The 22466-nt window shown below is 38.4% G+C and overlaps 1 protein-coding gene across 1 annotated transcript; it reads left to right on the top strand.

Moving 5' to 3' along the window:
- Positions 1–1678: 1678 nt before the first annotated feature.
- Positions 1679–17342, top strand: fbln7 (fibulin 7). Its single transcript, XM_088933978.1, has 8 exons — positions 1679–1965; positions 4431–4593; positions 7662–7832; positions 13265–13390; positions 14025–14162; positions 14668–14805; positions 15359–15497; positions 16109–17342. Exons 1-8 carry the CDS (start codon positions 1891–1893, stop codon positions 16479–16481), a joined length of 1323 nt encoding a protein of 440 aa, XP_088790104.1. The 5' UTR covers positions 1679–1890; the 3' UTR covers positions 16482–17342.
- Positions 17343–22466: the final 5124 nt, after the last annotated feature.

Genomic DNA, 22466 nt, shown 5'->3' with positions numbered 1-22466 from the left:
TGTGTCTTTTGTAGCAGCATCTTAGAACACCTAGGCAGGACATTTACTTTTTTCGCTTCCAAAAATATACACTTTCACGAACGAGCTGAAACATTGAGTGCGTTACCATTTTTGGTATCTTTGCAAAATAAAATAATTTTGAATTTCTAGACAATATTGTAACGCATACGGCAGACATTACAGGTTGTGCGAGCCGGCTTACCAGCGCAGTGACGTCACCGCCCTTCCCTGTGAATAGCAGGGACCACAGCCGCTGGGCTGAGGGGAGATTTCCCTTTAGCTCAGCTGGCTGGGTCCCAGTTGAGTAACGCCTGGTTCGAGTGGTGGGGGGGCTGACCTGAGGTGGCAGCGGCGAGGGTGTTATAATATATTCTTACATTGAAAAGAGAGCCATCTTGAAACTTTTACATCCTGTGTATTAAACAAAACTATTACTATCTGTAATGATGGTAATGCAACTGGTGCCTCTCTAGTTTAATCAAGACTGGTTTCTGAGAAAGGAGGAAATCCCTAGTTCTGAAACTAATATTCTAATATTCAGGAGCTAATGAACATCTTACCCAGCAATAACACTTGTTCAGAACCCAGTCTGAGCCTTGATATGAGTGCAGACATCATCGCCTGAAGTCTGGGACATTAACGCAGAGTGACAGGGATCCCTCAAGAGGCAGTGCTTATTGCCAAGCAACACCAGGTTAGTGTGTGACCTACAGTACCTGCTGCCTGGGAGCTTGTGGGGTTCTCAGGAAGAGCAGAGTCCCTCTTTCACTCAGAGTCCACACTGCTTCAGGCATTGCAGGCCTTCCAGAACATGAGAGCTAATTCTCAGGGTGCGCGTCCCACTTGACTAGGGAGGATCTAAAAGAACAAGAACCCACGATTCCAATTTTATGTGAATCAGAAAAGAATGTGTAGTAGGATTTTACCCTGCAGTCTCGTAGAAAGTCTCAATTACTCAGTTAGAGCACGATCTTCAGAAATTTGCTGAAAGTTCTCCGTTTTATTGAGTGCGATGATTTCTAAACTCAGACTGTCTTTGCTCCAAGACAAACACGAAGCAGGTCTTGGAAAGTATATAAAGGAAGTTGGGAACAATTACAAAGCAATCAGCTACACACAATTTAGTTCTATTTTCTTGCATTTTTTTATCAACACGTACAGTAGCATTCACAGGAAATTGCTTATAGTTGTGCATCAAGCAGTAGAGGGTTTTAAAATAGAATGGTTTTGGGAAACAGTGTAAGATTAAATCTTAACATCTGTATTTAATTTAAAAAAATAAATAGCCCGGATACAATTAATTAATATGAGTTAAAAACAAACTTCATGTTAACAGAGGATAGGCTTTTTCTTTTTCTAATGTCTTCTGAGTGAATGGACTCCCTAAAATATCTCATAACAATCTCGTAGGAATAACGTGTAATCCAATGATTGTTCTAGAAAGAAGGCAATAATGTTCACATACGGTTAGGAATGGGGAATTTGAGTTTTCCTACCCCACAAATCCACATATGGTAGCTCTTCTGTCTGATGGAGGCGACCTAAGACGTGAAGAAAAAAACTTTCGGAATTTAGCGCAGTGTTGGGGTGTTAGTGGGAGGGATTACATCAATCGTTCATGGGAGTCTGAGAACATTAGGTAGCAGCCTTAGCTTTTCCCTGGCTCCTGGAGCGTAAAGGACACGGCACAGCATCACAACTGCTAGTTCACATACACAGAGCATCAGTGCTTGTACTTGAAACTTGTAAGCCGCAAAACGTCTTCTTTTTGCTGAGGAGGAATGCAGTTCAACACAGCTTTCTACACAATAAACAGTTAATGTATTACCTTGCCTTGAGTTTCTCGAGTGTGAAATATTCGTTAAAAAAAACTTCTTCGGACTTGCAAGCATGACTGCGGGTGTCCGCTACAGCTGTTTATTGCTCCTGTGTTTAACAGCGCTTGATCAGTCTCACACAGCTCAGGTTAGTACTTCCATCTTTCATTCGCTGCACAGTACAATGCGATTGTCACTAGCATTTTTAAAGCCAACCCAGTCTAAACCAGATTGCATTAATAAATCTACGAAGTTTATTTTTGCTACTGCGTGTTTCAGATTTTTTCTGTCACGCATTCATTGAGATATTCAAAGAAAAAAAAATTAAATGTCATACTGCAGTTTTCCTTTTCATAATTACTGATTATTGTTCTTTTATACATTACGTTCTTGTAAAAGTTTATATATATATAAACTATGTGAAATACCCTGAATATTGTGTTAATCCATAAAGATTAAGACAGAACTCCTTTCACATCACCATCCGCAGTTCTAGAAAGCAAAGTAAAATAAATTCCAAATTCCATATTTTGTTTGCTGGATAATACTTATTTTGTTTTTATTTTCTACTGCCATTGCAGCTATGGATTTAGAAGAAAAAAGGCAATAATCACTTTTATATGAAATGAAGTTGTGAAGGGATTTTGGATACAATTAAACTTCCCCAAGCCAGGGGATTTCTTTCAGATGTTTACATTTAGAATGCAAGTCTTCTGGAACACGAGTTTTGCAAATCATGAAGCTGTGCTAGTTGTGTAAACTGGAACTGGGCTTGGACAGGTTTTGTGAAAGAGTGTGTTCAAAATTGTGCAAGGTGGGCTTTTCTGCATTCTTGCTAGGGAGACATTGAATGAATTAATTTAGACACTGAACTAAATTGAAAGACATTGTAACTTGACAAACCGCGCAGTGCAAAACAAAAAAATGGGAAATGCCTCGATATACCGTAAGCGTCATCAACAAATTCCTTGCATTGATATAGCACATTTCATTATAAAGGATTCCAAAGTGCTTTTGAATTCACTCAATCCATTGTTTACACATTGTGCAATATAAACCTTCTCTTATATTAATATTATAGTAATATTATTCTAGGAATTTACCTCTTTTAAAACTTCCGTAGGACGTTTACAGAAAACTAAATCTTTCTATACAGTACATGTGCTCATACTGTACACAGCCACAGCATTGTGACAGTAGGATCATATAATGGGAGCAGACTGCTGGAAGATAAATAGTACAAAAAGCATGGCTTTTTTGCCTGTCTGTTGTGTGTCATCAGAATAATCTTAGTTTGTATATTTCTTTGCTGTTTCTCTCTTTATTTGTCAAGGGCAATGCAAATGCTGTATTATATATGAAGCTCTTTCATGTGGCATCAATCCTGCTTGTTTACCATCATTTTCTGGGGGGGATTGTTTCCACTTCTGAGCCTCCCAGTGAGATAAAGAGAGTGTTAGTGCTCAGCTTTCCTTGAGACATTAATGTTTTACTTTGTTTCAAATGGGTAGTAGCTATTGTGGTTTGTCAGTACACCATTGAAAGTTTATGTGCACAAGACAGCATGAATTCTTTCTAGCTGAAAGACACCTTATATATGCCATGTAAATTGAAAGTGCTGTGTGGATTAAAGTTGAAGAATGTTTCCTTGCCTAAAGTCTTAAATTAAAATTCTGTGGACTCCAAGAAACTTTTTAGTGGACTAATTTAATCTTCAATTGAGAATTCAAGTGAAGTAGAATTTTATTTTGGATCTTGTATGTGACTTCACTTGTCATGCTTTGACATTGAAAATAAATGACTTATAAGGAGTCTAATTCACAGGGAACGGGCAAGTATTGTTTTTTTACGCCCTGTGTCTTCTTGTCAATGTGGACTAGAGAACGACCATCTAAGCCATTTCAAGGCTACAGAGTTATTTGAATTGCTTTTACAGAATTTCAAATAGTACTTTTTCATTTTCAGTGTTTTTTTTTGTTTTGAAATCAACCTGATTTCAAAGGCTGAGCTTAATACAAAGGCGTACTTTTCAGTATTCTTTTGGTCTGAGCTACTTAATGTCATCCAAAATATACAAGACAAGCATTTGAACTGTGGTCCAGCAGCATCTGTTGAACAGATTTAATCCATCTGCTATCCTGTCTGTCTTTATTAAAGAGCAGACTCATCTCACTTACATGTGTTTCAGAAGAGCATCAGTAAGGACAGAGATACAGTATGTGCGCAGTGAACCACATGATATCATAGCCGTGTAATGCTCTCCCTTGTCTATTAAACCAATTGACGTAAATTGCAACAACCAACAACCAACAACAATAAAATGAAATCATTAACTATTCATGTCCTTCCTGTTTCTAAATATTTGGGAAGCCTATTATGTACCCGTGCAATATAGTAATTTAGGTAAATAACGGTTAGAATTGGATACATTACGACTGTTTTGCATCTTCACAGAATGCGTATGAGGGTAAATATGTTTGACAAATTTGTGAAACAGTGCAGCATATGTTTGCTTTTTTGTAATTTATTTAGGGAAGTAGAACAGAAGGATGACTTAATACCTAAAAACGTTTTAGGGTTGTAAAAAAAATCTTCTGTGTTGTTTTTGGACAGAACTGCATAGACAAGCATCATATTGTGACTGTGATCCGTCAGATGGAAAAGTTTCTGAAAGGGCAGGAAACGCGGTTTGCTGAAGGGCTCCGCATTATGAAATCCAAACTGGCAGCTCTGCAGAGCACTGTGTCCAAGTTCCCTCCAGCAGACCAACATACAGGTAAATACACTGAACAGAGGAAAGCATATTGCCAAGAAAGCCTGGCCAGCCAGCAGCCTTGATTCTGCTAGATGGCATTATAGTACTATGCTCCAGGGAAAAGCCTTAAATGTTTAGCAGATTTGTAAGTCTCGGCTTGAACTTTACAATGTATGATGTGATCAGATTGGTTGTCCCAATTGTCTTTGGATGCTGAACTACCTGGTGCACATGTTGGCCTTTAAAAATGCCTAAAATAAAAGTTATCATATTCCTTTCACTTAACAATGATGTATAGCGCCTCATTTTACACTGATATTCCAACTTGCCTTACAAGTAAGTGCTATACTGTCTTGTTAAAATGACATATTCAGCCCAATGTCTCTGAGTATTTGCCTTTCATATGCAAGAATCTACAACTGTCCAGACCAAACCAGTCCACTTTTACTGTGCTATGTCTCCCAGATGTTTCAGTACAAATTCCTGAGCTGGTCTGTGTCAGGTGATCATGAGAAAAGGTGGGAGCACATGACAGCATGTTTCCTGCTACTTGCAGCTGATGGCCAACATTACTTGAATGAAAGAATGTGGCCTGTGGCTCGTTGTGCATCTGTTGTGTTCCACGCTGTGACGATGGTTGTAGTTCATGTGGGCACCTGTTGTTCTGAGACTTTTGCAGCCTCCTGTCTGACTCCCACTGCTCTGTTTGTTTCTAACACAAAGAGTCCTTTCTGTTGGCTCTGAGTGTCCAGGACACACACTAGTGGTTGGTTTCTCTAGAGCTCTCTCTGTATTTTAGGCTATTTTATCACCATTAAAGAGCAGATTTTATGGTCATCTGCTGTATTGTGATGTGATAAATTAGAGAAAAATACTGATGGACAATAAATCATATCTTTCATATCTCCAAACCAGTCATGATGGACTCTATGACCCCATGAAACAGCAACTTAATCTGGGGAGCATTTACTGTACATGCATCATGGTACTTGCGTGTATGAAGCCTACTGTAACAAAACAGAGTAAAAGAAGTACAATAGTTGACTCTGTTTTTATTACTTGATTTGGAGTTTACAAAAGATAATTCACATTAGGTTATGTAAATATAACACTAAACACGCACACACATCGACATCCCACAGTGAGTAAGGGCAAGCTGGGAAGACATCAGTTCAATGTCTTAATCAAAAGGCGCTACTCAAGGAAAAGTCATTTCAGTAAGAAGATGTGTATATAATCTTATGAGATTATTTATAAAACAAAAAAAATGAATTGCCAGTTTATCCAAGTGCTAGCAAGAACAGTCCTCAATTTGTTTGCTGCTGCTGTGAAGAATAGTGCAGTGACTTCCTCAATCTGTCTGCGCAGAGGCCGACCTGCAGCCCAGGTGTGAGGGAGATTAGTAGGGACAGTGCTAAATTTCTGAGCTTGCAGGCCCTCATACTGTATCTTTGATTTTAAAAACAGGACACAACATCCTGCTGCTACAGTGGTTCTTAACCTTTACTGCAACCCACAGGCTTTTGATTCTCAAAATACTATATGTTATCACACCCCTGATCAAAAATCATAAAGTCGGTCCGTTCTTTCAACCTTTCAAGTATAGAATGAAAGAGACAGAAGTAAAATTAGTCAAATTAACAATACACGAAGAATGACACACTTTTTAAAGTTTGCCTCAAAATATCTAGGTCTGATTTTTAATTTGTGTTGTTGATGATTTCTCTTTTAAAAAAATCTGGCATGTCTTGCACGCGCAGGTGGTGTGTGCACCCCAGGTTAAGTAGCCCCATGCTACTGGTTTACACTTATGTACTGTACACTCTTCTGCCACATATGCTAAAGAAAACAAGAATCAGTGTGATTTCCAATGGAAAGAACTACAAACATAGATTTTTCCAGTTAGGGTATCTGAAATCATTTTATGGTGCAACACAAGTACTGGAGTGGCACCTTAAAGTAGGTAGAATATTAACTGTGTTTGTAATAAACCAAATACTGTAAGTGTGTGCACACATTACAAGTTTTGAATATGCACCTTACCTTAGAGTAAGGTCTAATAATAAGGTCTTATAAAACCTAATTAACTATTTTAATCAATATTGAATATGTTATATTTAAAAACAGATCTTTAATTAATCAAATTAATTGACATTTCCATGAATAACATTTGAAAATTTATGTCATTTTTTTGTATTATGTTATTTAGTTCATCCTTGAAGTAGTTCAAGTAGGGAGCTGCGTCAGCATGCACTGGCTGCAAAGGAACAGGTAACGGGTTTATTCACACAACGTTTCAGCCTTTCTCTTCTTTTCAGCAGGGAATAAACCCGTTACCTGTTCCTTTAGTTCTACCAATTAAAAACTATTTTCCACTTATGAAGTACTGAAAATTTAAGGTGCTCATATACACGATGATGATGGATTTCTTTCTTCCACTCTTAAGAATTATTACACACATTATTTAATTGAAATAACTACCACCTGAAACAATTGATTTGAGCATAATCAGAAAAAGATTGACATTTTAAGAAATTTAAGACAATTTAAAGGAAAATCTTTTTTCAGTTTGGCAGTAGAAAATCAGACACATAATTAAGCCTATTAATGCAATCACTTGTGACAATACACTTATATTTCTAGATTAATGTTTGGCTGAAGAACACAGTTTTATAATTTTCCTGAGGACCAAATGTTTCATTCATTCAGTGAAAATGCATAGATGGACAAATGACATAAAACTTATAGGTATAACAACATTATAGAACAAAACACTGTGAATATAAAAAGATAACATGTTACGTTTTTTATATTCATTAGCAGAATATTTCCTTGATTTCAGTGGCCTTTCTTGATCAGTGGTCAAGACCAGCTAATGTGCTCTGTTGAAGGTTTCCAACCACTACAGTATAAGCTTGGTTAGAAACAATAAGGTGTTGGTACGTAAGTTAAGAAATAAGACATGCTATCTTCTAATAAATAAAAAATATATTGAATAATATATAATATTTAAATAAAGGGGTTCAGTTAGGTCATTAACAATGAAATTCTACAGGACAAGCAGAAAGTTTCTGTTTTATTCCCTGCAGTCACATGCCCAACACTGGAGGCTCCACAGCATGGCAGGAAGTTTGGATCGAAGCACTTCCTGGGTCATGAAGTTCATTTCACCTGCAATTCTGGGTATCACCTGGTGGGACCTGGTACCAGAGTGTGTCAAGAAAATGGGAGCTGGAGTGGAGTTAGCACTGTATGCAAAGGTACCAAGATCTAATTCAGTCTTCACTGTTCTTAATAACAGGGTGAGAAAGAGAAAACTCACATTTCCATTAAATATGATTGAAAGTTTCTTTCTTACTTTTTCAACTTGACTAAGAGAACATAAACTTCAACACCTTGAATTGTGTTGTCTCTGAAGGCAAACCAGATTGCAGTCAGGCAGTTGCCGAGAACACAGAATTTTGGTACAATTACTGGATTGGACCTATTGCAGATCTTTAAATGTCAGTGAAGATAGTTATTCCAACACACTTTAAAATGGTGTTTTTGAAATTGGCGTATCTCACCAGATGAAACTGTCTCGTTCTTTCAGACGCACTGTAAAGTCTGCATTATTATTGTGCAGTATTGGGAAAAATCCTGCTTCACTATTCATTGTGACCTTCAGAAATGCCCTGAATGCCTGGATGAATAAAAGAACTCCATCTGTGAAATAGCTGTGGGATTGTCAGTAGGGCTTTTAAAACAGCACAGGGGGGCACACGGACAGATAAGGAAATAAAGAGGCCTTTCTTTGGCTCTCCGTAACAGAGCTGCAGTGAATGAAGCTCTCGTTAAAGTGGTATTACATTCCTGCATATAAAAACACCTGTACTGCATTCCTTGCTAAGAACAGATTATCTCCCTGTCTTGTATCTATCTGTGTCTAGTGTGACACCTGAGTATACTCACATTTCACGGCATTCATGTGATTGAAGATGTATGTCTTTATGGCAAGTTCAAGTAGGCATGGGTTAATTCCGTGTACATTTCACTAAATAGGTTCATGGTCTAATAGTCTAGAAATATGCAAAGCATGCTATTGATGGCTTCCTTGCCTGAGTTGCTGGCAAAGACTGAGAAATTCCTAGTGGTATGGTGTGCTCTCAATAGCATTCCCATGAAATAAAAAAATACTGAGCTTGGTACAGTATTATGTCTGTTTAGGTTCTCAAACTGAAACACATGCAACCGGTCTAAATTTGGAGCACCGCTTAAAGACCCCATTGAAACCAAAGAAAAATATAAACAAGAAGACTGTATTTAAAAATATCCAGGAAGGTGAAGTAGCCCTTGATTGTGCTATGTACACTCCTGAAGTATGTGCTGCTTCTAAAACTAAATAAACACAGTAGGATAAGGAATTAAGAAGTCAACTGCACGGCATTTTTACAGCAACATTTTGTATTGCTAATGCATATTATAAAATGTGCAGTGAAATGCTTTTTCTGAGCAATTTGCATTACTGTATGTGTACTCATATATTCAATAATAATCAAATGCATAACTTTCTGTTGTAGTTGTATATAAAGCAATATTAATGTGATTTTTCTATCACTGCTTGACCAACACTAATAACAGTTACTGTGATAGTGTAAGCTGTGATAGTTTTAGCTGCAGTACGTTACAAGTGCTCAGCTTCAGTACAACATACAGCACTGTGTGGAATTTGTAGTCATTTACTGCAAAGCGTTAGTGAAACATAATATAATGCAAAAATGGATAAAAGAAAAATGAACATCTGCTTAAATTTGTGCAATGTGCTGTTTGGCTAACATATTGCAGCCAGGGAATGACACATCTGAATTCTAAATTTGAGCTACATGAAGAATTAACTTCGCTAGAGGTAAAATTGAGTGGCTACCCCCAAAGCTGTCTTTGGAGACCCACCAGATTTATTATGAGTGTCAAAAATGTTTCCTCTGAAATCATGTTTATATAAGAACCAATGCGCAATGCTGTCCTTGTAAGAGCAGAGCCATGTATAATTGGGATGCACTGAAATAATATTCATGCCCTGGCAAGGGTAATGAACATTACTCATTTGTTACCAAAACACTTAATTTGATTTACTTTCCTTGCATATCGGATGTAGTGTGTTCATTAAAAACTGCTAGAAGAATAATTTATTTGCTTTTAGTCAGTCAGAAGGACCTGTTATACACTGAATGCTGATCTAACAGACAATGGAATCCTTTATCAAACTTTGTACAGAGAGAGAGACAGTGAAATTCATATGTCATGAATCTGGAGACCTTCTGAAAGGTTTTGAAAACCTCACAAATGTCTCCTTCTCTTCAATAGTAATTCATGCTTCAAAAGGAAAGACACAAAGACCTGCAAAAATAGTTCTTCCATTTTCACAAGTAGAATTTGAAGCCAATGTGAAGTTATGAGAAAGCTTTACAGTACACTAGTAAAATCTCACTTAAAATATTGTGTTCAGTTTTGGTCACCATATACCCAAAATGTATATTTATGTACTGTATATAATGTATAATGTATATTAAGAGAATTATAGAGAGAATTCAAAAAAGAGCAACAGGAATGCTGGTCTCAGAAGACTGTCATATACAGACCGAGAGTGTAGCTAAATCTCTAAATCTCTTCAGTATTTTGAACTGGGAACTAAAGGGGAATTCATTTACAGTAGATTGGAGAACAGAAAAGGCTTCTTCATACAAAGAGTAGCGGGGCATCTGGAACAAGACACTGTTCCTGGGAACTTTAAAAAAATGGCTGGCTGAAATTATGATTTGACTTTGGTGCTAAATTACCAAATGAGCAAGATGGGCTGAATCACAGCCATAACAGTGCAGATCCTTATGAAGTGTCATTAAAAATGAAACCAGGAGATCACCATGTCTCTTCCTTGACCCATGTGTATCAAGTGTCACTACGCTTAACAAAAAGTCAAGATACTCTACAGCTTTTTGCTTATTATTATGCTATTATTCATTTACATTCTTTGTATTTGGTTATTTGTCTTGTGTAAAAAAACCCTATTGTGTGATTTATTTATATCAAAGGAAAGTAAAGATTCCTTTTCTCCACAGCAAAATAACTTAGCAACATTGTTAGGAATAGAAAGTATTTAGAGAATGTTCTCTCAGACAAAGCCAGGTGAGCACAAGGGGGTCAGGAAAAGTGGTAAAGAAAACATTGTTTGTCTTTTTGCATACCCCAGCTTGCTCTCCATGATTGTTGCACATCACTGTATGTTAGAGGAGAGTGGTTCTTACCCTGGGGTGCACACACTCCCTGGGGGAGTGACACATGCCAGATTTTTCTAGAAGGTAAATAATTGAAAACACAAATTAAGCACAGTCACATAAGTACAACTACAGTACATTGTGACATCAGACCTTGGTATTTTAAGGTAAACTTAAAAAAAAGTTCAAAAAGATTATTGGTTTATACCCTCTGATGCATTGTTAAAGGCCACAACAGACTGACTAATGTGCCAGTTCAGACAGCAGTAGGTAGTGATCACTTCTAAAACTATTATAAACAGAAAATACAGTTTAAGCTACAAAAGGCTACAGAACAGCTACCGCTGGTCGTTTTTTTGCAGTATAGTTGCCATATACTTGCTGGGGCTCTGGGTTCAGATCTTGGGGTGCTATCTGCGTGGAGTTCGCATGTTCTGCCATGTTTTCAAAGGTTTCCTCCAGGTGCTCTACACTCCCAAGACATACTGGTAGGTTAATTGGCTTCTAGGAAAATTGGCCCTGGTGTGAGTGTGTGCCCTGCAATGGACTGGTGTCCCATTCAGTGTGTATCCTGCCTTGCTCCTATTGTGTGCCGGGATAGGGTCTGGCTTTCTTGCAAGCCTGTATTGAATGAAGTAGTTAGAAAAAGGATGGATGTTACAGAAGACAACAGAGAGAAAACTGAGCAGAACCGACAGAAAGGCATCACACACTAGAGACAGTAACACTAGTGAATTGTACTTTGATCACCCTTTCAGATGCTCCTCAGAAACATACCTTTTCGCTTAAGTAATGAAGCTGATGTCAGTTTCAGCCATGTGAAAAACCTATTTTACTCAGCTAAAGGCTAAAAAGTCACAGCTGGATTTAGCCTTTCACTGCAACTCATCAGGACTTGAAAGTCACCAGCCTCCATCAGCAACTGTGTTACTGTGTAACTCTGTAATTTATCCTGGCAAGGTATGTTGTGTCTCCCATTGTGTGATGAATTTTTAATAAACGACTAAATGTGCATAGATTTGTTTTGGAGTATTGACACTCAAAGGTTTAATAATCTCGTGTGCAGAATTAAAGTACTCAAAGATGAATGACTACACACCGCCTGCATGTTAGACACACTTGTTTTTACGTACTTCGGATATGTTACACATTTAACTTTCAAAGCACATAGGCTTCCCCACTTCCTAATTAAGAATATTTGCGATGGTTCTCATTAGCTAACACAGCTGCTAACTTCAAAAATCCGGATTGTATTTTCACAGCTTTGGACAAAGTAGAACAAAATTGCGATGCAGTAGAACCACAAAAAATTAAAAAGGCTACAAGGCCATAAGTAGACCACAATGCCATGTGCCATACCCACAATGCCCTAAGATCATTTATTTATCTGGGCGCAATCTGCTTCATACTGCAACAAAATACTTCCAACCCTCAGAGTGTTTTTGTATTCAGGCTAAGTTGTTTTTTGCCCTGCTGTGACCAATTTAAAAAAATGCAAAAGCACAGTTTGTTATTGCCTCATCTCACTTGTGTCCCAAAAATTAAAAATCTGCTAGGTATACAGAAACAGCTGGGGTAAGGGGGACTTGGATTTGTCAGCTGTGGTTTCTGTACGTCCAGAGTTTTTGCAAAATACGTTAAAAAGGAAAAACACAAAGTAACCCTGGACCCCATTTTATACTTTTTTAAGAGCTGAAAATACATTTATTTTGTTAAAGAAGAGGTCACTCATATATTGGAGGAAGCATCTATGAGAATCAATTTGCCTGGTTCCAAATAGCTGTTAGAGAGTGATATTGAGTGTTATCCTAATTTACTGAATAGGAGTCCCCAAGGCTGCTACTGACAGAGCTGTTTAAAAAAGAGGTTCTGAGTTAAACAAAATCCCTCTTTGCTACGTATACTAGCAGAATTATGTCTGAATGTTACCAAGGTGTTGCCCCCATTAATGGTCTAACCACAAAGTCCTAACCACATAATTTCAGCGAAAATGACAGCTGTCAGTGCACCAAGTTTGTTTCTGTTTCTGTGGTGATTTTTATCCCTGTTTGGGCTCTTTAGCCAGGGGTAGGCCTCTGTGTGGCCTATCCAAAAGGCTTCTTTCTCATTTCTATCAAATAATGAAGTGTTGTTTCCGTCCTTTAATAACCATTACTCACTCTTCGTCATTTCTTTGCACACGTTTCCATTCTCCCAATGTGCATTCTCCAAGCCAAAAACAACACCCCTAAAATATTAAACACACATTCACCTCAGAGCTACAGCTCCTCTGTGATCGCAAAACATAAAGAACGTGTCACACCTGACAGAGATTCAAAACAGTTCTCTCACAATTCGCTTTTTTTAGATTTAGCAGGGATACAGACCCACATATAAGCTTGTTTCTATGTCGGTCAACTTCAATTAAAGAGAAACCCAGCTGAACCCATTTCCCTCTGTAGACATCAGTGAATGTTCCAGTAACCCATGCCAGAACGGAGGAAGCTGTGTGGAAGGTGTCAACCAGTACAAGTGCGTCTGTCATCAGAACTGGAGTGGCTCTCACTGCCAGCATCAGACTCAGACAGGTCTGTAACACTCTTCTACTCCCAGTCCAGTAGGGCCACAATCCAGGACTTTCAAGGTCTCCTTACATTATCTAGTCAAGTCCAAAGCTTCAAGTGGTGCAATTAAGTCTTATTGGAATCCCTTTAGCCCTTCGCAACAAATCAGAAGCCGATGTTAATTATCTAACGGTGGAGACCGAGAAATCTTGTGTAGGAATGCAGCCCTTGCTGACCAGGAAAAGGAAACCTTGCTTTAGAAAGAAACTGTGCAAAATCCTTTCCAGGACCTCATTCATCAAACAACACTGTTTCTAGGCCATTATTATTGGTGATAACATAAACTTACTAAAAACTCTACACAAATGCTCATAAAATTGCACTTCATGTGTATTTGCATATATTTACCTTCTGCAGTAGCTTCAATAAATATTTGCTTACCAGATGAACAGCTATTTATGTGCTTACTGTAAAAGGGCAGAGTATAAGCATGTAAAATTCTAAATATAGACCTGAGCATGAGGTTATTATGTATGTCCACACCTGTTGAAGCCAAGTGTACATTATAATACTATTGAGAGTAGGACAGCAGTATATCATATTTGTCATCTACTGTAGAGTGGAGGTTGGAGAGTAAAGCCGCATCTGTTGTGTTCAGCACCCCCAGAATGGAGCGTGATGAATGACCCGGCCTTCAGTCGAAAGCCCCGCTGTGCCAAGGTGGACAGGACACAGCAGTGCAGTTGTGACGCCGGATTTCACATGAGCGGCACCTCGGACAACAGCATCTGCCAGGGTAGGCCACATAAAGGCCTTTCTGGCCTGGCAGCAAAATGCCGATGTGCACATTAGCCAAGCTACCTTGTTCTCAGACTTTCGGTTCACAGTAATGCCAGAATGAATGCATGAGACAACATGCAAACAGCTTCTGCAGGAAAAGAAGAGTCGGTTTCAGGCAGGCAGAAAGCTGCAGTCATCCTTGTAAGATGTAAAAATAAAATACTGTGTAAAGGAAAAAATACAACAGCTCCCTAGCCAGGTAAAATGTGCATCCAAGTGCAGCAAAGGAAAATGGAAAAACTGTATGCTTCTCCTTTCCTATTTCCATGTTTTGCCAGGGATGTTAAGCTCCCTGACTTTCAATAAACCATTTAACACACTGCCTCCTGGGCCCCAAGCAGGCATGCAGATGAAGACTCAGCTCCTGGGCTGAATATGGAAGGCTTTTTCCTTTGACTAAACCTGGCGTCAGGCCCTGATTTTAGCCATATGTTGCATTATGAAACTCTGTTTGCATGCAGATGTGAACGAGTGCGAGGTGTACAAGCTAGACAGAGCTGCCAGACTCTGTGTGCACGCCTGTGTCAACATCCCTGGCTCGTACCGCTGCTCCTGCCCCTCTGGATACAAACTGCTTGGCGATGGCCGAAGCTGCGAGGGTAAGTCGCCAAAGCCGTGATCCCCACTCAGTGCCCTGTGGTCTCCCCTGCAGCTTGACAGAAGCCTCATTCATGGCCAGGAGCCTTGTGCTTGGGGAGACACACGATGATTTATTTGCCGAGGGACTCATGAGGTCACATGAGCTGGGGCTCCAGTTGTAAATAACAAAGAAGTGAAAGGAAAGCTTTGGGCTTATTACTGTCTGTCCGTCAGAAAAGCACAGCCATGTCATAAATGTACTCTGGCCATTAAACAGCAGAACAGCGGTTTGGTAAAATTCAGTCTATTAACATTAACCTCTAACCTGGTCGGTTCTCACTAACTCTGGCTTCCAGGAGGTGTTTGGAGCAAATGACCTCACGGTTTGCAGGCTGGGGGAATGTCAAAGATGTCACATCTTCTGGGAAAAGCTGTGCGCTGGCAAAACGGGGAAATGTGTCTATAAACTGAGTGTATTCAAGAGATTTCCCAAAAAGCTGCCTCTCTCATCTCATGATGAAACTGGGACTAATGTCTGCATCTTGCTCCGTCTTGAAAAATCCTGTTTTGCAGACATCGACGAGTGCCTCAGCTCTCAGCACAACTGCACCAGGGGCACAACTTGCATTAATACAGGAGGGGGCTTCCACTGTGTGAGCCCAGAGTGCCCCAAGTCCCATGGCAACATCAGCTATGTGAAGACATCGTCATTGTAAGAGCACCACTCTCACACTTGTATTGTAATACCCCGGTAATTGGTAGCACCAACAAAATGTCTTTCAAAGCCTTTTGATCCAGTGTATGTGACCATATGACCCTACAATCCCTGGAACACGTTCAGGTAGGATGGAATACTGAATTCATCTTTCAAAACACTAACGTATGCATTAAGTGCTAAATTGCATATTGTTAACTACCATGCACATTGTGGTTCTACAAATGTTCTTGAACAAAAAAAATCCAGCAATAACAGTCACCAAACTTCTTTATTCACTAAATTATTAATAATTTCATTATTATACATTTAAATGCACATTAAAAACAGCATTTATCTTCTGTTAGTGCCTAACATCGATATGGTTTTGCTGTTTCTTTATGATTAAATGTTCACTGCAGTTTGCTCTGCTCATTCTGAACAACATTCAGACATAACAAAGTGCAAATTTCTTTATAATTTATAATTGATAAAAATCTACTAAAGTCAAAGGTTTGAAACTAAGCTTACAAATGGCTATAATTTCTCTTTTCCACGTTTCCAGCAGTTCAGAAAAATGCGCTTGTGAGGAAAATGTCATTATTTCGTCACTTTTTCTCATTCGACAGCCAGTGTGAGCGAAACCCGTGCCCAATGGACAGCAGGCTGTGCCACCTGGCACCTAAGACTGTTTCCTTCCACTACCTCTCCCTGCCTTCCAACCTGAAGACGCCGGTCACGCTGTTTCGCATGGCCACGGCGGCGGCCCCTGGCCGGCCCGGCCCGGACAGCCTGCGCTTTGGCATCGTGGGAGGAAACAGCAAAGGGCACTTTGTGATGCAGCGCTCAGACCGGCAGACTGGAGAACTGATCCTGGTGCAAGCCCTGGAGGGCATGCAGGACATAGAGGTGGAGGTGGACATGTCCGAATACCTGGAGCGCACCTTCCAGGCTAAACACGTGGCAAAGGTCACTGTGTTTGTTTCCCCCTATGAATTCTGAAGGAACTGAGGACACAGCCTCTGCCTTTTTATTGCAATTGAAAGCATGGACTCTTAAGGACTCTATTGCATTATTTCATGCCACCCCAATTCCTGAAATGTCACAGGCAAAACACGCTTAGTAATAGATTTAGCAAAAAGCTAAGCGACCAGCCTAAGATCAATTTAGCTACCACTAATTCCAAAATATATAAAAAAAAATCTTGTACTTTTGTTGTCAGTAGCATTTAAAGAACATCTGGTGTGATTTGTACTTAGTTAGGGGATAACGAGAATGAATGTAATATCAACAGAGTATGAATTTTTAGAATTACACACCTCACCCTTTGAGTAGGTCAGGTCTGAGGCCAAAAAAAAAAAAATTTCTGTGGCTTGAAGTCTCTTTCCTGATTGTGCACTGCTGCGCGTAGATCAGTGGAACATTGGAATAGACTTGATTCACTGATAGACTATTCCCTTATCACATATTTGTTGGAAATAATCTTAACAAAAAATCATGAATGGAAATTTCAGACAGATAATTACCAGTAGTGTTTATTCATCTCTGTTATATGTAGCAAGTCTGTTTTTTTTTATTTATGTAAGCTAGCGTCTCTTGTAGTTTTCTATGACCACAACATGTGAAATCTATCCAGATTTAAGCAAATCTCAGAATTTTTACGAGCAGTTGATTACACAGTAAATCGGACACATTTCATCTCTTATTTATGTTATGTCATAACTACAGTAATCGGACGTAGCTTCCAGTATTTAACAGATATTTAACTTCATCCCACCACCTGTAATATGGTACTGCATTACAACCAGTCTTTGTATTGCACAAACTGTAATGTTTCAAAAGAAATAAAGTTTGATATAATTGTTTATCTTGTAGTCTATACCTCTGTATTCACCTACCTGTGTTGGTGTCCACCCATTCTAATAAAAGTGTTTTCCACAGTGCTTACCACAGCTGCATGTCAATGCCAGTGTGCAGTGCTACAGCTGATCACAGCGCTATTTTTCACATGGCTAAAAGCTGAAATTCCTCTTTCCCAATTTTATAAGCAATATCCCGCTGTAATATCTGGGAACACAGAAAGTACATCTATTTTTTTACAGATTTAATTTATTTGGCTGATACTTTTATCGAAAGCAACTTACCCTGGCACTCATTTATGCAGCAGGTAATTTTATTGGAGCAATTTAGGAGTAGTCCTCCGCTCAATGGTATTACAGCCACAGCCTGCCTGGGGTGTAAACCCTAAACCTTCCCATGATAAATCAGAACCCTTAACCACTGCTCCAGTTCTTATCAGAAATGTGTTTAGCTCATACCTTTGGAGTTGCAGCAGAATTTGCATCCATGTTAGCAAAGGATATCCAGATAGTATTAACTCTTTAATCTAATCTGCGATATCAATTTATTGACTACTTGAGGCTGCAGACTCCAGACTGCAGCTCTGCTCTACAAACAGTAACCAGTACCTTTTACATGATGAACAGCTAGGAAGGAAAATTATTTCCACCTTTCAAAAATGGCACTGATTTCATCTTAAAATAAAATAATATTTCCAGTAACACCAATTACGTCTAAACAGTAGTTTATTGTGTTTTTGTCTGTTCAACTTTCATAGTGTTTTTAAGAGAAAAGCCTCTATCTGCTATTAATTTGTTAAAGGTTAAATAACACAAGGTTTCCTTTTCTAACAAGAGATCTACTGAAGAACCTGCCAGACAGCAGTCTGCACTAGAAATAACGATGCCAAAAGTATTTAATATTGACTGAAACAATAAGCATCAGGAAATGAAAATATACTTCAATGTGTTTTTCAATTATGTATTTGTAGAAACAAAGAGTAATGTCAACCATATGTGTCTAGTCTGTTTTCCACTATCTTGGGCTTTAAATCTCAATAAGAGGGTTGGAAAGAACCACACGCTGTTTAGGAAGGAAGATGCACATTCTTGGGTCTTATAAGTAGCTCTGAAATGAGACAGCACTGGAAGAGCAGACAGATTTCATGAGCTGCTTTATATTTCTATCATTGCATCTATGTCCATATTGTTTTTGATTGACAAACTGCATTACTTGTATTTTTGTTTGGCTGCAAAGAGTACCTTTCAAACACGAACTTGAGAAAATGTTCTCACCAGCAATTAGTAGTAGGTCTGCTAAAACATTCACCCCCTTTTCAATGACGTCCCATTCTGTTGAATTAAAATTACGTTAAAAAGTGAATATTTTTAACCAAAGTCTGAATGCTCAAAGTGAACACATTTATGGGTTAAAGAAGTTAAATGTCGGCAAAAACTGCAAAAATAAAAATGAAAAAACATGTTATTTGCACAAAATGGGACATCATTGGAAGGGGGCAGAGTACTTTTGCAAGACATGGTACTTAAATTTCAGGTAGAGTAAATAATGAACAAAACAAACTCTCCCCTCCCTTTAGTTCCTTTGGCAAAGCATTTAGACTGAGAGTGTTGTACTGACAAGAAATACCTGGAAAATATCAACTCGGAAAAAAAATTCAGACACTGAATAGGTAGACTTTTGGATATAGGAAACCCTGCTGGACATCATGAAGGAAAACTAAAAGTTTCTGCCCCGTAAAGCATACAATACAATCTCAGTAACTTGGGAAACAGTGAAAACTGGGCATAACATACAATTTACATGAATTGATGAACCAAATGAAAAGGCAGAAACTGGCTAAATTAAAACATAAAAAGTTTTAAGAACTCATTTAATTTGTGATAATGTATATTTTACTGCTATAAAATAATTGTCAGTCATTGTCTGTATTACATAGTCTACAGAATGAGTGCATGCCCAAAGATTTCTTTCAGTCCAGCAGCAGATGTGGAGTATTTGAGATTGTAGCTGTTGTGAACAGTGCTAGTTTTGTATATACTTTCTTGACATACTGCTTCTCCTGAAACATGGATGCTGGAGACAATGTGTTTTCATGAATTTGCCTTCACTAGTCTTATCATGTGACACATACCATAGCACTTATCCTGAATTCACCACACCACTATGCTATTCTAGACCACACTTTTACAATCCCTGGAGTGAGTTTCATTTTCGCACAAAATAGAATTCTGTGATTTACATTATTTCTACTATTCTGCAATTATTTCAAGTACTCAATATCACATAGAGCTTCTTTTTCAAAAACTGTATTCCACAAATTGAATACTCCTAAAAGAAAAAAATCCCACTCACGATTCTTCCTATTTCTTGAAACGACATGGGTAATGCTTGGCCTTTCAATCACATTTTTATATTGCATCCTAGAAAAAAAAAACTTTTTATTTTTCTGTGGTATATTCTGCTATATTTAAAGAAATGTAATGCAAGACTGAAAAAAACAACAGATTAGTAATGGAAAAAAGCCATAAACCTGTATCGGTCACATGACATTTAAGGTTCGAATATGACAGAGTGAACTGCACAAAGGAAGCAGAAGAAACATACAAGAACGGTATAAAAAAAATCTGTTCCTTTACCCCTCAATGCAACAACATAAAGGACAAATGTAACAACAGTTCACCATATTTCAATTATAAAACACAAAGTAGGCACTGTAAAATGAATAGGATGTATTCATAATGAATTGTGGATTGAACTTCTTAATAGATGTATCCATTCATCCATCCATTTTCTAACCACTTAATCCTATTCAGGTGTACGGCGGAGCTGGAGCCTATCCGAACAAGTAAGGGCGCAAGGCAGGATACACCCTTAGTGGAACGCCAAGCTATCGCAGGGCAGATACAGACACAAACATTAAGACACTCACACCAGGGCCAATTTTCCAAGACGCCACTCAGCCTACCAGTATATCTTTGGGCTGTGGAAGGAAACAGGAGCTCATTGGATATACGAGAAGGACAAATAGCTTTGACAACTAAATTTCTTTTTCTACCAGTTAATAATTTTGAAAAATGTCCAATAAACTGATGATCTGAAGAAGAATGGAGATGATTTCTAGATGGAAATATGTGCTGGCTTTCAGGGGAAATGAGTGCTGTGTCGTGGAATTTTTGTAATACCAACTATTCAGATCAGAAATGCAAAACCTCTGTAGGAGTAACTGACAAATGCATCATTTCTCAATTAAAAATACAAACACCTCATTTAGGTCTACAAAGGATTTTTTTCATTTAATGTCTGGCAAGCAAATTATAATGGACGTGTGAAATGAAAAACAAAAGAAAAAGAGAAGTAAAGTCAACAGACATCATGCCACCCAATACATCTCTTCGAGTGTGAAGGGCTCACATTCTCTCAACAGTAGCTGTTTCCCAGAAAAAAGGCTGCATTTAAGTCTTTAATAATTGATTCAATGCATGCCCAGACATTAATCTGCCAAACAGATTTTTCCGATTATCTGAGGAAAGAACATATCTATAAAGGAAGTTTTGCATAAAAATAAAATCTCAGGGTTGTTCAGTTTAATAGTGCAACTGCACGTGAATGTTATTCGCAGTCAATGAAGGATACCATTGTAAGGGTAATTTGTTATCTCTGGGTTATGTTCTGGGGGCAATCCTGTAGGGAGAGCACGTGTCATGAGCACTGATATAAACAACTAAGCATGTTTTACCAGGCTTTGCCTCAACCTCTAAAAGCAAATACAAACCCACATATGCAAACCATTTTCTACCAAGCACTAGCAGGTTTTTATGACCAAAAAGCAAATAATTAATCATTTTACTTCAAAATTTATAAAAGTTGGATCTGTTTCAGACATTTAAAACAATTGCTTCATTGCAGTTCTGTCGGAAACCTCTAGGGCAATTTATGATCTCATACAAAATTACATGTGGGGTTCCTTACAATTTTATCAAACGTTACCTTTTAACTAGCCAAAATGAATACACTTGTGAAACAAAGGAGCCTTAAATTTTAAGGGGAGGCGGTTTTCAGCCAAAATGTGGTAAGAATTTATATAACTACGGAGATCCTAGTAATCAGACTTCATAGGTTCTGAACAGCATCACACAGAAAACAAAAAACATTGTTGAGTAAGGATAGAAGAATAATTTCTCTAGTAACAAATACACGAAAGCCCCATGGACCAAAACTAAAAAACATGATCCCTAAAACAAAAATGGCCCTGCGGTATTATGTTTCAACAGAGAGCGTGTAGGACTGTCACAAATTATCAGTGCTTAATGCAGAAACATGTTCCAGAAGCTACAGTACAATTCTGAACACAAGCTGAAAACATTTTTCCAGCAGTGCAATGATCTCTGCTGTGACTGAGAGCTCTCCACAGCCCGGTCTTCCACTGAGCACAGCACTGCATGAACCTTGAGTTCTGAGGGGCTGAGAACTTGAACCCAAACTTGAACCCAAACTGATTTGTTTTTTTTCCGGAAGGGGGAAAATCCCATATTCTTTTTATGAAGATACAGTATTCTAAAACCATGAAAATGGTTGCAAACTAGAGGAGGTCATTCAGACTGTCTTGCCCTTTTGAGAGTTTAGGAGCTAACTGATTCTAAAATGTCATACAACGATTTGTTGAAGGAATCCAGAGTTTGTGCCTCAACCTCCCAGCAGGGAAGCCTGTGCCAAAAAATGTCATTTCCATTTGTTAACTCTAAAGGGTTGGCTAATCCTCCTAATTATAATCTGCAAATTTGACCAGTTTTCTAACTATACCATAATCTAGATCAAAATCTAGAAAAGAAGAGCAGTGGTCCTAATACAGATCCCTGTGGTACTCCACTCGTGGTCTCCTGAATTGCCTTTTATGGCTTTTTAGATATTTTTGATTTTATAAATTTGGGTAAAATCTCTTCTCCTTCTCCCTTTTCTAGACTGAACGGTTTTAAAAAAATTGATCACATATTCAGATAATACACTGTTTCCACTGCATGTTTGCTAACCTCAATCCACGTTCAGACATTACCCTGGATTACTATGGATTTCAATTTGAGAATTAACTTTTTATAAAGCACCTTAGCAAAAGGTTCTGGAAGTCTGAAT

The sequence above is a fragment of the Atractosteus spatula genome, chromosome 15 (assembly GCF_055471065.1).
Source record: "Atractosteus spatula isolate fAtrSpa1 chromosome 15, fAtrSpa1.hap1, whole genome shotgun sequence".
NCBI lineage: Eukaryota > Metazoa > Chordata > Actinopteri > Semionotiformes > Lepisosteidae > Atractosteus > Atractosteus spatula.
Note: the sequence above shows the minus strand (reverse complement) of the source record. Positions and strands in the feature narration are given on the sequence as shown.

Bases quoted from the DNA above. Each gene is read 5' to 3' on its own strand.
- fbln7 (XM_088933978.1), top strand. From the start codon at position 1,891: ATGACTGCGGGTGTCCGCTACAGCTGTTTATTGCTCCTGTGTTTAACA. The intron at 1,966-4,430 runs GTTAGTACTTCC...GTTTTTGGACAG, and splicing joins ATCAGTCTCACACAGCTCAG to AACTGCATAGACAAGCATCA. The intron at 15,498-16,108 runs GTAAGAGCACCA...CTCATTCGACAG, and splicing joins TATGTGAAGACATCGTCATT to CCAGTGTGAGCGAAACCCGT.